Here is a 17,500-nt window from a genome sequence, read left to right as displayed (position 1 = left end):
CCAAAAGACTTCAAGGACCATCGAACAGTGGAGGATGTTGAGGCTATATTATCATCACTGTTTTGCTGAGGCGAAGGAAATCGATGAAGAAGACAACGAGTTCGAGACGGAGAATAAGGGCGAGAGCGATGGCGAGTAAACTCTTCATAAGGTGAAAGCTATTTAACAAACGGCTCCCTTGGGAAGAATCTGCGTAAAATTTCCTTTAGTTATCGACACCTGAGAGAGGAAAAAATCGATCAAACCCGCGGCTAAAGGCCGAGCCCCTTTGTTGTGAACTTTTTTTGGCCGATTCTAGTCCAAATTTCTGAAAAACAGTTGGGCTTATTGGTAAATAATTACTGTAGTATCAAAATGGACACCGGCTTAGGATTCTGAGTGGAATAAAGCGAGATGGATAACGAACAAAGGAGGAGGGACTGGCAGAAGGGTGCACCGTGAAAGGAAAGAATGAGAGCAAAGGATTGATGGTGCCTCGTCTGAAACCCGCACTTCAAATGTACTTTTCTTTTAGTTACCAGTATAGTATCTTGTGACCAGTGGTGTCAACAGCGCCACACGCCTTTTATTGTGCATTGCCCAATCAAAACACTGCCACATGCTTTCTGTTGGGCATTTTGATGCACAGGAAATAATGAAAGACTGAAATCTAAAATGATTTATAATTCGTTGCCATTACTGGCCAGAGTAATTATTGGGGAGCTTAAGCAACGGTGCGGGCGACAGCAAAAAGAACATTGTTTTTTTTACATTATTGTAATCTCTTCATGACTATTTTAAGTTTTTTTTAATATTACAAGAGTGCGGTAGTTTCTCAAAAGTGACACTGGTCGGCACGGCTCTAAATTTAGTGCTGACGTGTTTGTACTGCTGACGACGGTATAGAAATGGACAAAAGTGAAAAACGTACGTGCGGGGCGTGCGAAGCTATTGTTTTTGTTCACTTAGCATGCAAATTTGTGACGTTCTCGTTGTCGTCGCTGTTTCAAGCTCCCTGTTGTTTCCTGTATCCAAAATTTTGTGACGAGGGTGAAAGTTTATTGTTGAAGTTATCGTTTTGGGGTTGTAAGCAGTGTTAAGGCGGTAAACAGTTGTCACAAAATAGAATTTTGGCTATAGTATTAACTGTAGAAGACTCGAAAAGGGTAATAAAGAGGGTCTTGTCTGATGGTTTTCTAGTTTATAGTATTGAAAAGGCCTGTCAATAACTGCGCTTGCCTTGTCACGTTCTCCAATTTTGCGCTGCAGTTCTAGGTACAATTCCTCCACTCCCGGTGATCAATCTTTCAATTCTTCAGAGTGTCCACCCTGGTGATCAGCCAGTGCCACTTAATATCGGGTCCTTCTAGTCATGGTCTCTAGATCTTTGGTAGTGGTAGAATCCAAAAAGCATTGCCGGATGTAAGGAAGTTTTAGTTTTCTCCTTCCAGACAGGAGATGAGAAAGTATTAGAGGTTCCTCCGTCCACTTCAATTAGAACCGTCATCAACTCTTCAAGCGTGAGCTTAGTATTTCCAAGTTGCTTCTTAAGGCACCTCTAAGTAGATTTAAACCACGTCTTCGAAAAGCCTCCCCAACAGGGTGCTTTTGCTAAGTTAAATCGATATTCAATCTCCTCTCACTCAAGAAAGATGACACCTGCGGAGTCAGCAGCTGAACTTGGGAACACATTGTTCTCCGACAAATCTTCTAAAACTATGCAGGACCGCCTGGGTAGTCGTTGCGCAAGAGTACAATGCAGTGTAAAGCTTCAGATGTGCGGCTCTGGAATTCGGTTCCCTCAAACATTTGACTTGATTTGTGTTAACTGTTAATTTCAGTTTACAGGGTCCCCAATTAGTGCTCCAGCGCTAGAACGACTAGACACTTACATAAAGTTCCTTTCCTTTCATTTTCTCAAAGAGCGGTCCAAGAAGTCAATTCGAACACTTGAAAATGGGTGTTGATCCTCAAGCCTAAAGTGAGGTAGCTGAGCAGTGGGTGGTGGAGAGTAGTGCTTCCCCTCTAGCGTCCGACACCTGTTCCAACTTTAGATCACTTTCTTGACAATCTGCCGACCCTTTATTAGCCAATAGTGAGTGCGAAGCCCTGCAAAAGTTTCCTTAACACAGTTGTGCATAATTATCCTTTTCATGGCAGTTCCTTATGATTAAGGTAGTAAGAGGACTGGGGTGGGAGGGGGGAATGGGGGCGGATAAGAGCAGGACACTTAGTTTCATACAGCAAATTAGAATACATCGGCCTTCCCTTACATCTTGTAACTCCATGGTTCCAAGACTTGCTGCCAGCTCTTCGAGCCTTTCTTCTTCTATGGCTTTCTGCAACTCCTTCACCCACTTGATCTGGTAGCATTTAGTGCAATACTAAAATATCTCGGGGACTGTGCCTTCATTTCCCCTAATAATTCATCAAGGGGGATTCTCAGTCTTTTTTAGGAATTGTAATGGCTAAGCATCTTTAGTCTTTAGGTAGCTTCAACAGAAGGGTCCCTTCTACCATTTCGCGTCAGAACTGAGAACAGAATCCTTAACACCTCTGGATGGCAGATATGCAGGCTTGTCAACTCCAGGACAGAACCTCCCCTGTTTAGGTTCGACACAAGCGCAAACTTTATCTACACGGTTCTGCACAAACTGTTTCCAAACTCTTGACTCCCCCAGTTATCCAATACAGTGAGACTAGTGAGTCAGTCCAGCAACACTGTTTGTTAATGACAAGGGATTTCTCAAGAGCTTCTCTAACGTACACAACTAGTCTTGACAGGAAAACAACATTGACCAATTCAAGCCTAGGAATGGTTTTTTTGTTCAATGGGGCGACTTGGGTTTGAAAAGCGACTACTCTAGTGAATGTTCCCAGGTCTGTTACCATCCTCACAAAACTAAGTCAGCATTGGCGGTGTCGAAGGATTCTTAAAACCATGCAGCTCTGCCGATTCAATCCGTCCTACAGCAGCAGATACATAACAATGTGGAATAGGGATATCGCTAGTCCTTTGTAAATTAGTAATCTAAATGCTCCAGCGCCTTGCAGATTTGTGGTCGAGAGATTCGTCCCACATCTTCTTGTCGTTACGCAGTTCTTGGAGTAGGATCTTCATCAACATAAGCACTGGTGAGATCAGCCCAAGGGGATCATAGATTCTTGCAATAACACGGAGAAAATTGGGCTTTGAAGCCGGTAAATTGAGGTAAAGTCTCATTGTAAGAGTGTCTTCCTTGTTGTTCCAGATAACCTCCAAGTACTTGTCCTCGTACTCTACGCCACAGGGTCCGGAGAAAAAGGTTGCATAGCTTTCATCTTCTTCTGACACCGTTCTCGCAGGAAACTTAGAGTTGGGTATATATAAGGCTTTATTATTTGATTTTCGCGAAACAGAATTACATCAATAACAATAATGAAAATTAAATAAATAGAATAAAATAAAATAAACGTAAAATATAGACTATGCTTTATATGATTTGTTTCCTAACAATCTAGCCCCATGCTGTATGAAAGAGTTCATGTTCCTATTCGTTCATGGAATGGGAACTCCCACTCGTTGAGCCCTAAGGGAATACGATTGGGGTCTTGAAATTAGAAACTTACAGCAAGGATGGGGACCTTCTGAATGTAAGATTTCCTTAAAAGCGTGTGCTGTGTGACTGTCCTCTCTTACATTCAGGGGCTCCAGAGTCACTCTGGTTAGACCTGATATGTCTAGAGAGCAATATTGAATACGCTGTAGATCCTCAGCCAGATAGTTTGGGATGCCTCCCCAGATGGGTGATGTGTATTCAAGAAGTGGACGAATTTTTGTTGTATGCATTTGGTTCAGACTCATTAAACAATTTCATCAGCTCGTTGGCGTTTGAGATCCATTTTCGAAGCCTGAACCGTCCTTCACTCATTCAGGGCCCAGCCCACTAAGAAAATTCCAGCCCCTCCCGCACACAATCGACTCCAGTGCTTAGATCATCCACATAGAGTGACTTTAGCATCTTGTTCGCAAACTCTGGATCGACTTCCTCTTAGGTCGAGATGTGATGCCTTAGTGTTCCGTTGACCAGAATCGGGCTTGCGTTGACTCCAAAAACAACTCTAGCTAAATGCTTCACAACAATACAGGGATTCTCCTTAGATAAGTAGTCAATCCAAAGAAATCGCAAGGTATCTCTGTCTTCCTCATACACTGAGACCATTAAAAACGCCTTTTCAATGTCACCTATCAAGGCTATCTTGTTCTGGCGAAATCGTACAAGAGTATTCATCAGGTTTGCGAGAGGGGATAGGCCAGCATGAAAACAACTGTTCAATGAAACACCATTGGTGGATGCAGAGGCGTCGTATACCACTCATAGGTTTGTTGTTTGCTTTTTAATTCTTAGAACCTCATGAAAGGGCAGGTAGTGGACCTTCCCTGCAGGAGCCAGTTTAGATGATGAGATACCTTCAATGATCCCTCTTTCCATTTATTCCCTAACAACATTATATTCACTCATAACTTCCTGGTGCTGCCTCAGTCTTCTTACGTTGCTTTCTAGTCGTCTAAAACTCAGTTCATAATTGTCTGGCAACACAGGGTGGGAACTCTTCAAAGGTAGCTTAACCTCGTATCTCTCACCATTGAAGTTGAATTCTACCCTGAATTTCTCATGTACGGTGTCACAGTTCTCCTTATTCCAATAGATTCGAGCTCCCAAAACCTTGCCAACTGGTCATCCAGATCGACGAGTTGTGTATCTGTCCTTAAGGTGTGAGCAGAGCACTCACACAGTTGACTGCGAGGGAAGTAGCAGTGCTTGGCTGATTGACAGCACCAGACAACACCCCTCTAAGTCTTGTGTTTAAGGCTACTGGTCCAGGGTTTCCACGTTTTATTTGTCTTGTGACTATGTTCCAATAACTGTCAGAACTAACCAACATATCTATTTCAAGGGCAGGTTTCTCAGTAGGACCAACAGCAAGCTGCATCCCCTTTAAGTGAGGGTAACTCTGGAAGGCAATCTCAATGGCTTGATTCTGCAGAGGAGCACATATAACAGGTACCACAAAGGCTGTCATGTAACAGTTCAGATCATTGTCCAATCCTCTGAGGCTAAACTGTACAGCTTCACACTCTTACATCTGACCCTCTTCTGAGCCGAACGTCTTTATCATCAGTTTCTCAGTGCAAATGAATTGCAGCTTTAGGTCTTCCTTTAGTCTGCATGACAAATACGATCTTTGGCTGCAGCTATCCAAAATATCTCTTGCCATCAGAAACGTCGCATCAGGGCCTGCTCCCGAGACAACTGCGTGAGCAGTTTGTAACATCACAGAGATTTTCGCATCAATGTACAGGGTTGATATTTGTTGACAACCTCCCAATCCTCCACCTTGATCAGTGTTTGGGAACAAAGATGGTTGGCAAAATGTTGTCTGTGGCTGAGACATTTTGACGAATTTATCCCAAATGCTAACATGGTGTCGACCACCACAATCCTTGCATCGTAGCTTTGACGTACAATCTCTGCTTAAGTGTTGCCCCATCAGGCACGTGAAGCACCTTCCCTTTCTCCTCACGATGCCGAGTCGTGTGCGTACATCTACTGCCATTGGACAGTCAACCGAAGGATGAAGATTTCCGCAATAAGTGCAAGTCAGTGAACCTTGATTACGCCTCTTAGTTGAAGACAGAATTGTCGCAGCAGTTGGAACTTAAGGTCATTTCCTCTTTCCTTAGTCCTACCCATAAGACTGCATCTTTCCCTGGCTTCTACTTCTTCCTGAAACGATTTCAGCAATTTTTCAATGTGCCAAATTCCACCCTCAAAGTGTCGAGTTATGATGAGTCTCGGTTCTGCAGGCAACTTGTTCATCATCACAGGCACTAACAAACTACCATAGGCATTAGAGGCTATACCAAGGGCCCCCAGTCCTCTTAAATTGGCCTCAACCTTATCATAAATCATTCGAATCAGCTTCACATCGGTGATGGATGTCACGGCTGGCAGTTGCAGAAGGGTTTCCATTTGCGAGCTAGTAATTAGCTGTTTATTTCCAATTTTTCTGTTAGAATCTCGCTTGCGTTGTCATAGTTTGGCTCAGTTAATGATAAACTTGATATGGAAGCTAAAGCTGCACCCTCCAACGTGCTTCTTTGGTAATTAAACTTGCCAATATCCCTCAGGGATAAATTCGCGTGAACAGCTTCGTTGAAAGAATCCCAAACCGACTGAGAATCGCTTGATAAACAACTTAGGTAACTTCGTGCTAGACTGTAAGGGAGTGGACCCACCTGATGTTTTCTTCGCCTTCCACAGTGGAGACATTTTTCATCCGGCTCAAAAGGACCATGCAGAAAACTCAAAGAGGGTAATAGAGAGACTTAGCTGTATAAAGTTCTATTTGTCAGATTCCTTTGAAACAACTTCGCAAACAAAACAGAAATAGAATACGTTTTCGAGCACGTGCTTTTAAAAATATAACAAACGCGCATCCGCGCAGACGTTTGCCTCATGTAACATACAGCAAGTTCCTATTTTAGCGGTCTTGGAGTAAACTATAAAATGTGCAGAAGTATTTGGTGAAATACAGGTTTTTGCGTGTTTTTTCTTTTTTTAACTGTGTTTTTCAGAAACGTATTCATAACTCATTAGGCAAACAGCCCATCAAAACATGCATTCGGTTAAATATCACTTGTATTAACCTTTCTACTTGGTAATCTATGATCATTCTTTGAAGCCCAGGGCCAGGTTTGAAATCAGTTCCAGGGAAGTGCGGGGCTGAATGTGCAAGCAATGCAGGTATCACTTATTCTCAATATAAAGGTCACTAGTGATCTTTATGAAATAGTCCTAATCATTTTCATCGAAATTTCAGCCATTACAAACTTTTCGTCCATTCAGATCATTTTGTGTGTTCTAAGCAAGATCCATTTAAATCTGTGACTTTTATTTTGGTTTGCTCTTGTTGTGTTTTTTCGGTTGAGTTTTCATTTTCCTTTCCTTGATTGTTTTGACAGGATTTTTCTTCATGTTTGTGCTCCTGTCTGTGATTTTATAAATGTTTGCGGCCGTTAATTTTATTATGAAATGTAATTCCCTGAGAGAGCTAATGTTGAGAGGAACATCAACATGTGCTCAGTTTGAAACCAATGCGACGAGAAGCTACACAAGATTGCAAACGCTCTTCACCTTTGTACAAAGTTCTATACCCGACTCTTGTTCTCTAGCCCTTTGATCTCTCTGTTAACAATGCTGGTATGTTTACTAGAAAAGAAAAGTACTATTGATTGAAATCACCCTGAGAAAAGAAAGCAAGCCAGTAGCTGTAAAGGAGTGTTTGAAAAGGTTCTGAAGTCAAGTTACATATACTCCTCTGGGGCGGATCCATGTTTTTAGCAGAGGTGATTCGATGAAAGATAATATAATATAATATTTATAATATTTATACAGGGTAAGCATTTCAGTTATACAACTGGTATCAATATGGGCCCTGGAAAGAGCGGCCTCAAAAAGATGGAAATATGGCCGCCAAAGGCCCTTTAGGGAAGTTCTGGGGGCATCTCCCCCGGAAAAGTGTGAAATTTCAAGTCTTTGGAAACGCGATTTCCACGATTCTGAGGCAAAAACAGCATGTTTTAATATCTGATTTTTCAAAATTAAAATGCCATTCTTTTTGCATCAAACTATAACAAAGCTGCGATTTAAACGATTTAAAATTCCAGTAACAAAACTATGATAAAAATATATTGCATGTATCTCAATGTTGTGTTTCGTCAGGGGATTTTCATCGATGGTACAGCATACCATTTCGGAGAGCCAGGGACTCCATTGGGCCCAGTATACTTTCTTAACGGAGTCAAGGTGTGCAACAGCTGGCCCATTCGGGTGCTCTCCAACTTCCTTTAACGTGAAGAGGTGAGATATCGCTTTGTATGGTATTGGATAATCGAGCAATTGTGGCAGTGCCCACGGATGATCCTCGAGATTCTATTCACACGCAGTTTGTCGTGCCCTCCCCACAGCAGGGCTTGTTCCCTTAAGTAGCACACTGAAGACAGAGTCCTGTGACTTTGCTTTAACCAGCGCCTAGCATCGCAATCTAGGATAGCATCGATAAATTGTTCCTTCGCCAGCAGGTTTTTCATTTCTTCTGGCGCAACAGCGTAGGCAAGCCCAACTAAGCGCTCCAAATCCTCCGCCAGTTCTTGTAATAATTTCTCACATCGTCTCAATCTACTCTGAAATTTGGAACGATGGACTTCCTGCTGGTGCGCCACGCTCATTCAGCTTTCGAGAGCTGCAACTAGGTCCTTGTAGTCTTGGCGGATACTTGGTAGGAGATTTCTTAGAAGAATCAAGGCAGATCCCTTAAGGTTCGTAGCAAGATAGTTGCCTTACTGCTCGTCACTCGATTGATTCATTCCAGCGACGATCTCGAATTGAGCGATGTAAGACTCCCACTGTGATTTGCCCTGGAACGAAGGTGGTTTTGGAAGCGGATTTTTCTGCTCGGTGTCTCCACTAAATGTTGAAAGAGACGGTGAAAACTAGGGGCGTTAAACGAGAATCTTTGTTTCGCTGGGGTAGAAGTTTCCACTTTGGTATGGGTTGGATGTTTGACGACAAGTGTAGCATTTAGTTTATCTTCAAAATTATTCAGCGTATCGCTCAACCGCACGTCGAAACACCTGTTTGTTTCCTAGTGCAAATTTGTAATTAAACTCCTGTACAGTTTGAGATTCGTACTTTAACTTAACGATTCACTATAAAAAAAGGAAATATAGAAATACAAAGTTACAAGCAAGATACCAAAAAACTAAACTTCAGAACGCCAAAAACCACGACTGAAAAATTAATTACTTACAAGATCTGTACGGCAACTCCGGGTACAACAACTGACTTACAAAGGAAATACAATACTTTTATACGAAAGACGAATACCTAATGAATCGACGAAATGAACAAAGGAAATTACACATCATTAGGCAACAGAACTTAAATACATAGAATAGACACGATAACGAAGCAAATACTGACTAATTACTGCATGCGGAATTTGGGCAAATTTACAAATATCTCACGAACGCGACGAAATACACGATACAACAATTCAGCGATGACAAATGACAGCAAATTACATAGAGCCGATGAAATCAGTGCAAATGTAGCAAACTTGTGGAAAAATATGAAAGAAAAGAAAAAATCGATTTCTCGTGTCTACATACCGGCCCCAAAATTTTCTTCTTCAAACTTAAGCCCTGTTTCTAATTGAGTTACTTGACTGTTAACGTGATTGCTCAAGAGTCTCCATCCTGCATCCAGAGGCGGTTGACCCCTTTTCCACTCAACTGAAACAGTTGATCAAAGTCTTCATCAAAGAATGTATCCCGCTGAATTTACATGACGTGGAACTGTCTTCATTTAAATCTCACTTCGTTCAATACCGGCCTTCTTTTTTAATGTTTACTTTTACAGGTGAAAGTTCCGTCCCCTTTTCTCAGGACCCTGTACCAGCGAATGAGGTGCCTTCTTTGTCTTTCGCTTAGCTTAAATTCACATCTTCGTTTTGAGAAACTTCTCAAACACGAGGGAGTGCTACTAATTACTTTGGGAATTTTTTACATTTGCTGTTTACGAACGGGGACCCTTCGATGCAGCTTAAGGAAAAAGCTTTTACCCTCGTCATTATCAGTACAGTGTTTAAAGGCCATTAAGCTTGTGCAGCCTTTCTTCTCGTAAATCTACAAGATATCTTTCTGTTTTACCAAGAAATCAACTCTTTGCAATAATTGTAAAAGTAAATAAAAGTGCTTGAACGTATTTTAATTGCAAAAGCCCTACAAAAGCAACTTTGTTCCGTTTACTGGTTGGTTTATGCACTCAAACCCATAAAGATCAACATTGAAAGGAGGAGCCCTTAAATTTCCGTCTGTGTTACAACATTTGTGGCAGAGACTGTGGGTCTCGGTAAAAGTAATTATCGCAGTTACAAAGCAACTGTGGGTCTCAGTGAAAGTAATCATCGCAGTTACAAAGCAACTTGTGCAGTTACGAAACAAGTCTGAAAATATCCAGGCTTGAACTGGACTCAAACCCATGATCGTGAGCTATCAAGCCTGGAGGCATCTTCCCAAAATGCTCATGTTCCTTTACAAATGCGATGATCTCTTTCACCGAAACCAAAATAGTTTAAAGAGATGTTTGTTTACCAGTTTCAGCACTTGGACTTCTTCAATTTGACTACTGTCTGTTTTCTGTTATGTGGTCTCATGGATCAGTAGTCCATTCAGAAGATTACGCCAAGGTGAGCACATCGCTGAAGGAAAGGTCAGACCACAACACTGGGAACTCGGTGCCTACTCTTTTCGAATAGTGTGTGGGATCTCTAATATCCGACAGATTTTATGAACAACAGTTGTAAGGCGGCGCCTTCGGTAAGACTTGAAAGTCAAACCATTTGCACGAAAATTTCATATATTTGTTATTTCAAAAACAAAATTGCTTTGCTTAGAATAAGCAATGCCCCCCCCCCCCCCCCCCCCCACCACTCCCCCTAATCAGGGATTTTTGATGAAGTAACCGATTCATGGATTGAGCTTTACATTTACGAAAAAACGTCACAACAAGTCTAGCCTGTACCCACATTATGTAATATGTTTTGTAAAGGCATAGTGAAATTTACTCCAAACTAATCTTTCACTTGAAATGGATTCTAAAGTTCTCTTTATCAGTGATTTTATTATAATAGGCAATAGGAAGAAGAGAATAAATGCCATGAGAACAATATCGTTCGCAGTATCATCGGTAACTTTAGATCATGTGAAATATGGAATTTAAGAAAAAGGAAGTGCAACAAAGGTGGAGTTGGTAAAAGCAAAATCGGTTTTGGAATCAAAACCAGCAATTGATAATGTCATGCTAACAAAAACCAGGTCAAGCAATCAAAGAACAAATTATTTCATAGTTGGTATTCTTTAAACATTTTTAGTCATTCTTTGTGAGGTATAAAAAGTAAGAACAAACATCATATGCGCTCATTAAGTATTCTATATATCAACAAAATAACTACAGCTTTTAAACAATTATTGTCATGCTGTTGCAGTCATCCCTTTTCTTTTTTTTAGCATTTCTTGGTTATATTATTTATAAAAGTACTTACAGTGTCACTAGCTTGGTACAGTTATCAAACACACCTCCGGGAAGTTTGCTCAGCTGGATGTCCCTCAGGTACCTACCAACAAACCAGAACTTTCATACGCTTATACCAACAGAATAAACTTCATTGTGAGTCAGAACTACGACCACTCCAGGCAAACCTATGAAAAGCTTGAGGCATATCAGTCTCTCCAGACATTATTTGGACCCTTCTGGACTGTGGTGAGAGGGAAAAGGTGTTGAAAGCCAACTAGAGTCGACAATCCATTGGTAGGGATATAAGGTGAGGTTGAGAGGAATGGATGTGTTTCATACTAAATACGACGTCAAATTAAACTTGTTTAACAGGAACCTGATATGATAGGAAAAGATTCTTAATTAGTGATAATTGCAATGAATAATGCATTTCGATTGTGACACCAATCCTGTTATTTGTAGTGTGTCTTCAGTGTATGTTCTGCAAACGTTGATGGCGTTTAACAGCTGGTACGAATTCTTTCGAAAACCACTCGGCAAAAATTTCCGAATTCATCCAGGCATTTCTTTGCGACTTGTAGATCACAGGGAGTGCATCCATGTTTACGTTTTTGAAGCATCTTGGCTTCGTAGATTTCCCAATGAGAACAGGTTTTAGTTTATGAGTTCCTGTAGCGTTCGTACAACCTAGCACAGTTAGACGATCTTTGGCTTTTTTGAATCCAGGAGCGGATTTCTCGCGAAATAAGACAAGGGTTCTTTGCGGTAAACATAGCCTGCTTGCAGGCGGTAGTTGTTGTGTCGCCACGAAACACTATCAGACGCCATATTGGAAGAGCGTGGGATAGGTCTGGGCCCCGTGACAAAACGACGGGGTGGGGAGTGGGAAGAGCGGAGAGAAAACCGCCTGCCCGAAAACCAGCCTTTTCTCGGTAGCCGCCCACTTTCTTTTGAGCTTCCGGTTGCATGTCACGCCACAATAATTGACCAATAAGTAAGAGACTGTAATAAGGCTGTCAATCACTGAAGCGTGTAGCTGCAAACAAACTTGCTCTGGTCAACTAAAAAAACCGTAAGAAGTGTAAGCAAACCGGCAGAAACTGCCGCAAACGGTAACTGTAGGTTTTTCCCATTGCAATTTCTTGTTTATACGGAAAGTTTGAAAAATTTGGCAGCGAGAAAACAGTGGGCAATATTCCTGTCGGTGCACTTTGCGATCAACTGCGGCTTTGATTTACAGTTTTAATTTACAGTGAAGCAATGCATTTTATGAAATCTAACGTTTCGTATGTGGCAACATACATTTTCAAAAGTAACCTTCATTATATGAAAAATATTTATATTTCAAAACAAATTGAGAGCGATCTGTAATAAAGTGACAATTAGCATTTAAGGTCGGATTCAATTCCTGTGTCAACAAGGTTTCGTTTGCAGTGGTAATCAGTTTTCCCAGACGCGAGAATTTCAAAATGATCCCATTTTATGTTATGTCCAGTAGTCATAACATGATCAGCAATATCTGATGTGTGTTCATGCTTGGAGAGCGCTTCAAAATGTTCAGCTTTTCTATCCTGCAGTCGGTGCTTCGTTTTGCCGATGTAGAAGTCATCGCAATCCCAACAATTTGCCTTGTAAACAACTTTCGATCTGTGGGAACGATTCAAGCGATCTTTGTAGGGAAAGAAAGATTTGATTCGCCGAGTGTTAAGAAAAATAACTTTGAGATTAACGATATAATAAAACTCATTAACGTACAAAAGATTAACTATGTTATTTTTTTCTTCATCTGTCTTTTGGCCGAAAGGAAGCGTTCCTCCAGCGCTTGCTCTGCAGAGCAGTAGATGAAGATAGGAGGATCTTCGATAATTTTCTTAGAACTCTCTAGGGTGAATTCTGCTGCCGAACACAAACCTTCCAGTTCGACAATCTGATGTGATATGATGCTCTTGAGTGGGCAAATTACAAGCACTGACACCGGACGACCTTCAAGTTTCTCACTTTCGGCTATCGCAAACACTGTAAATATCATGCTTTTCCCAAAGCCAGTGGGAAGCACGGCCAGCACATCTTCACCATTTAGTAAACTAACTATCAACTGTTTTTGTTCACGCTTCAAAAGAACGCTCCTTTCTCTTGTCTCCAAGAAATCTAAAGCACTTTGAATCGCTCGATCGACATTCGAGCTCATCATTTTGCCTATGGTGACAAGAGCGGTATATGAATATTAAATCTTGTGTCGATTGACAGCATGTCTGCCGACCAATCAGAAGACAGCATCCACCAGCGGACGCTGCGAAATTGTGCTACTCAAAGGGGGCTGCTTTTCGGGCAGGCGGTCTTTCTCTCTCCTCTCCGCCCCCCTCCCCTCGCTCGCTTTGTCGACCCTCAACCCGGCCCAGACCTAGCCGCGCAAATCCAAGATGGCGACCTCATTTCGAATTCCGGGTTTTCGACCATCCAACCGCCTGCGTGCAGGCTACGGTAAACATTTCCACAACAGTCCAGTTTCGTCCGCGTTGTAGATTTGTTCCGGTATCAGTCCTTTTTCCTCGATCACTTTTTGCAGTTTTTCTAAAAAGGGTTTAACAGTTTCTTCTGCTGCTGAAAGTTTTTCGCCTTGAATGCTGAGGTTCCTTATGCCATGCCGATTTTTGAATTTGTTGAACCAACCAGTTGAAGCTTTGAAGCTTTCGTGATCAGGTGACTCGCCATTTTCATGTAGCTGCAAAGAGAAATGTTTCGCTTTCTCTTGAAGAAGCCGGCCTGAAATTGGTGTTCCAGTCGACCTCTGCTGGATAAACCAGGTGTACAAGGCCTGATCCAACCGCTCGTCATTTGCAAGCTTCAGCGACTTTCGCTTCAATCGTCCACTTGTCTCGCTGTTGTCGGTGAATTTCAGGATCTTGTCCTTGTTCTTGCGTTTATCGGAGATCTGTTGCTTGCTGATGCCAAATCCAAGTGCTAAATTTGTTCCCTTTTCTCCTTTCTCTAAACGTGAAATAATTATTTGTTTGTCCTTTATCGAGTGAACAGATCGCTTTCGCTTCGTAGACATGCTGTCGTTTGAGTCGTGACCGTTGCGTGCGTTTACATGACCCATGCTCATCGAACTGATCAAGCATGACATTCCCTTAGCAACAAAACAATACTGAACCAATCAAAATTCAGCTGAATGCATCAGAATGCTCTTTGTCGCTGAGCGCTAAATCTTTTGAAAGTGAAGCGGTAAATGCGCTGTTTTGAACACACTTTTCTTGATTTTAAACATTTTTTACCTCTGAAAGCTTTTGAGATCAAAGCTTATTAATATTCATGAAAAAAACGGGACCAGCGAAAAAGTCCGGATAATCGAAAAGTTCGGATAATCGAGGTCCGGATAATCGAGGTTCGACTGTATGCGATGTAAAAGGATTTGCTATCGTAAATACAAAGACACTGACAACTGTTTAGCCGCCATGCTTCCAACCCCGTCACATGATTTTATTCCCACAGGAATCTCAAACTAACACAGGATTCCCAGCACTACATAAGGTCAAAAACAAAACGAGATGTACGGAGCTTTTCAGGACATGCCTTGTCGTCATTGTTCACTGTTCTACTATACTAAATATGTCCTTAAGTATTTGGGTTAATTTACATTTCTTTACCTTTGTTTCATGCTTTCATTAAAAATACAAACACAAAAATAAAAACGTTCTCAATCGACCCAGTCACAGCCTGAGGAATGTTCTTAAAACTTGCTTATATTTTTGGTTAATCTCAGCCTCAACATTCTATAAAGAGGTTCTCATAATAATAAAAAAAAAACTATAGAGTGTTTATGAAAACAGTTACGCTTCTGCATAAAGTACAAAATTAATCGTCATTAGTGTTTACAGTTTACAGTGATCAAGCAGATCAAACACCTGAGCTGACAGCATGCAGTAAACAAACACGCCTTGGAGACAATAACCACTGAACAATTGCATTCAACAATTAAAACTGAAATTACATGCACAGTAATCTCTTTCACAACATTTTCCGTTTGACTGAAAATCTTTACTCCCTATCTCTTCAGTTCAGAACAACAGCAAAAATCTTTTTTAAGTTAAAAGTCAACCTAAAACGTAGAAAATTCGCTTACTCGACTGCAATTTCACAGTCAAAGAAAGCAACTCACAACTGGACATCCATTTGAAACAAAAAGCCTATAAATGTGATGGTTGAAGTATGTCAGAATCTCTGTCAACAAGGAATTGCAAACGTTTCCAGGCCTTCTTTGCTTTTTTAGCTAGATTTACAAAATATGTGAGGAAGCGAGGCATAAACGTTACCTGAAAGCCAACAGTTGCAAATAAGGGGTTTGTCTCTCCCTCTACTTCTCTCCGCGCTATGTTGCTTTTCATTGAAATTTTCTCTTCTTCTCCTTGCTTGGCTTCTCTCGAGGATTTCTTCGCTTACATTTCTTAAATTTTGGTCGCCTCTTGTCTCGTGCTCTTTATCCCGTTTCTCGTCACTGATATGATATCCCGCCAGAAAAACGAGGGTTCCCAGTGCAACGCTGCCACACAATTTCCCGCCAAGGAAAATTGCCCAAACACTCCCGTCCCCAGAGGCTGTCCTGCCTCCCCACTTCCACACCGACAGTCTGTACGGGTGAACGTACCTGACGTCATAACTAAAATTTCTCGCATCGATAGATTACCCAAAAAATCTTACCCATGGTACCCCGCCGCTCTTCGTGCACCTGAGCTCTGCTCAAATGGTCAAAATTGGTCGAAAATTAGAAGGGGTGGAATGAACCGGATTTCCTGGGACAACAGGAGTTGGAGTGGTAGCCAAATAGTCATGAATCAACAGTTAATAACAATAGAGATGGAGAAGACAAATTCAATGTTACCACACCAAGTTAAGCAACGTGAAAAGCAAACAATGATAAAGATCACAAAAGAAGACCAGTCGTGGCGTCTGTATCCCAAACGTTTTTCAAGTTGGAAAAGATTCTTACGAGTTAACGCGTGGGTTCATCACTTCGTGGACAACTGTAGAGTAGACAAGAGAGAAAGTGGAGAATTTAAAGCCAAGTGAAATCGAAGACGCAGAGGTTCAAGAAATTAGGAGTGCCCAGCGGGAAGGCTGTCCTGTAGAATACTCAGCCCTTCAACGTCAAAAAGAAGTGCCAGACAACTGTAAACTATTTCCTTTACGACCCCGTTTAAACGAGGAAGGGCAGATCAGAGGTGACGGTCGACTAGAATAGATTGTTTTCACGTGACGTCACATAACTTCCGGTCGCCATATTGGTGGAATAGTTTTAAAATGGCGCTCGGTACTCAAAAGAATGAAGTGAAGTCAAGCGAAAATATCAACGAAAAAGCTTCCATACCTCTTTCAGATTATGCTAGTGAGTTGGAGCCAAAGGTGAAGAAACGTTACCTCGAAAGAATATCAGCAATTGGGATCGACCCTGTGTTAATCGAGAGCAAGTACTTCGAACTTGATTCTTTACTTTCAGTGGAATCGACGGATCTACTATTTTACCTTGTCTTAGAAACAAGTTACTACACAAAACAGCAATTGCTTGCCTACAAGCAGCCAGATGGTATCTGGATTTATTTCAAGTGTACAGGGCCACATAGTCAAGGATAATTTTGTAGTTTTAGCGAAGGAAAGACATTCGCAGAGAATGAATGACTCGTTGATTCCAGTGTGGATCATTACCGAAATGCAGGGAACTGTTATTTCTGCCCAGTGCTGTGGTTGTAAGGCTGGTCTTGGGGAATCCTGCTCCCATGTAGCCAGCGTACTCTTTTACCTCGAGGCATGGACAAAAATAAATGGAAAAATGTCATGTATGCAAGTGAAAGTGTTCGTGGATTCTACCTTCGTATGTAAAGGAAGTCGAGTATGCAAGAGTCTGCGATATCAATTTTACTTCAGCAAAGAAAATGAAAACTGACTTGGATGCAGCCTTAGAAAGGGTTTTGGACGTATTGCAGGTCGATAACCTGGCAGAGGAACCAAAAATTGAGGCTAAAAGTGTGCCAGCTCTGTCGGAAGAGGAGATTAGTACTTTCTAAGGAGCAAAGATTGCAGATTGAAGAAGACACAAGAAGCCAGTCACAGGGCGCTACCTTTGACAAACACCGAGCTGGAAGGATTGGAGCCTCCCAAAGCAAACTAGCATCGCACAGAAATCCATCATTACCGTCACAGTCAGTTTGGTATCCTGAGTTAAACAAAGTATTTTCTAAAGCAACAATGCATGGGTGTAAACATGAGGGACAAGCAATCACTGCTTATGAACATGTTATGAAGCAGAAACACGTAGATTTCAAAATAGTAGAGTGTGGTATGTTCATCAACAAAGAATACCCCTGGCTACATGCTACCCCAGACTTTCTCTGTTCTTGTGATTGTTG

The 17,500-nt window shown here is 41.6% G+C and overlaps 1 protein-coding gene and 1 pseudogene across 1 annotated transcript; both read right to left on the bottom strand.

The window, feature by feature from the left end:
* Positions 1-17,500, bottom strand: part of LOC138002266 (uncharacterized) — an 83,932-nt pseudogene that overhangs the window by 3,387 nt on the left and 63,045 nt on the right.
* LOC138004302 (jerky protein homolog-like) lies at positions 11,569-14,199 on the bottom strand. The gene is made up of 3 exons (XM_068850776.1): positions 13,587-14,199; positions 13,011-13,295; positions 11,569-11,810 (listed from the first exon to the last, which is right to left on the bottom strand). The coding sequence occupies exons 1-3, from the start codon at positions 14,197-14,199 to the stop codon at positions 11,569-11,571; spliced, it is 1,140 nt and encodes a 379-aa protein (XP_068706877.1).

This window comes from Montipora foliosa, chromosome 5 (assembly GCF_036669935.1).
Source record: "Montipora foliosa isolate CH-2021 chromosome 5, ASM3666993v2, whole genome shotgun sequence".
Classification (NCBI taxonomy): Eukaryota; Metazoa; Cnidaria; class Anthozoa; order Scleractinia; family Acroporidae; genus Montipora; species Montipora foliosa.
Note: the sequence above shows the minus strand (reverse complement) of the source record. Positions and strands in the feature narration are given on the sequence as shown.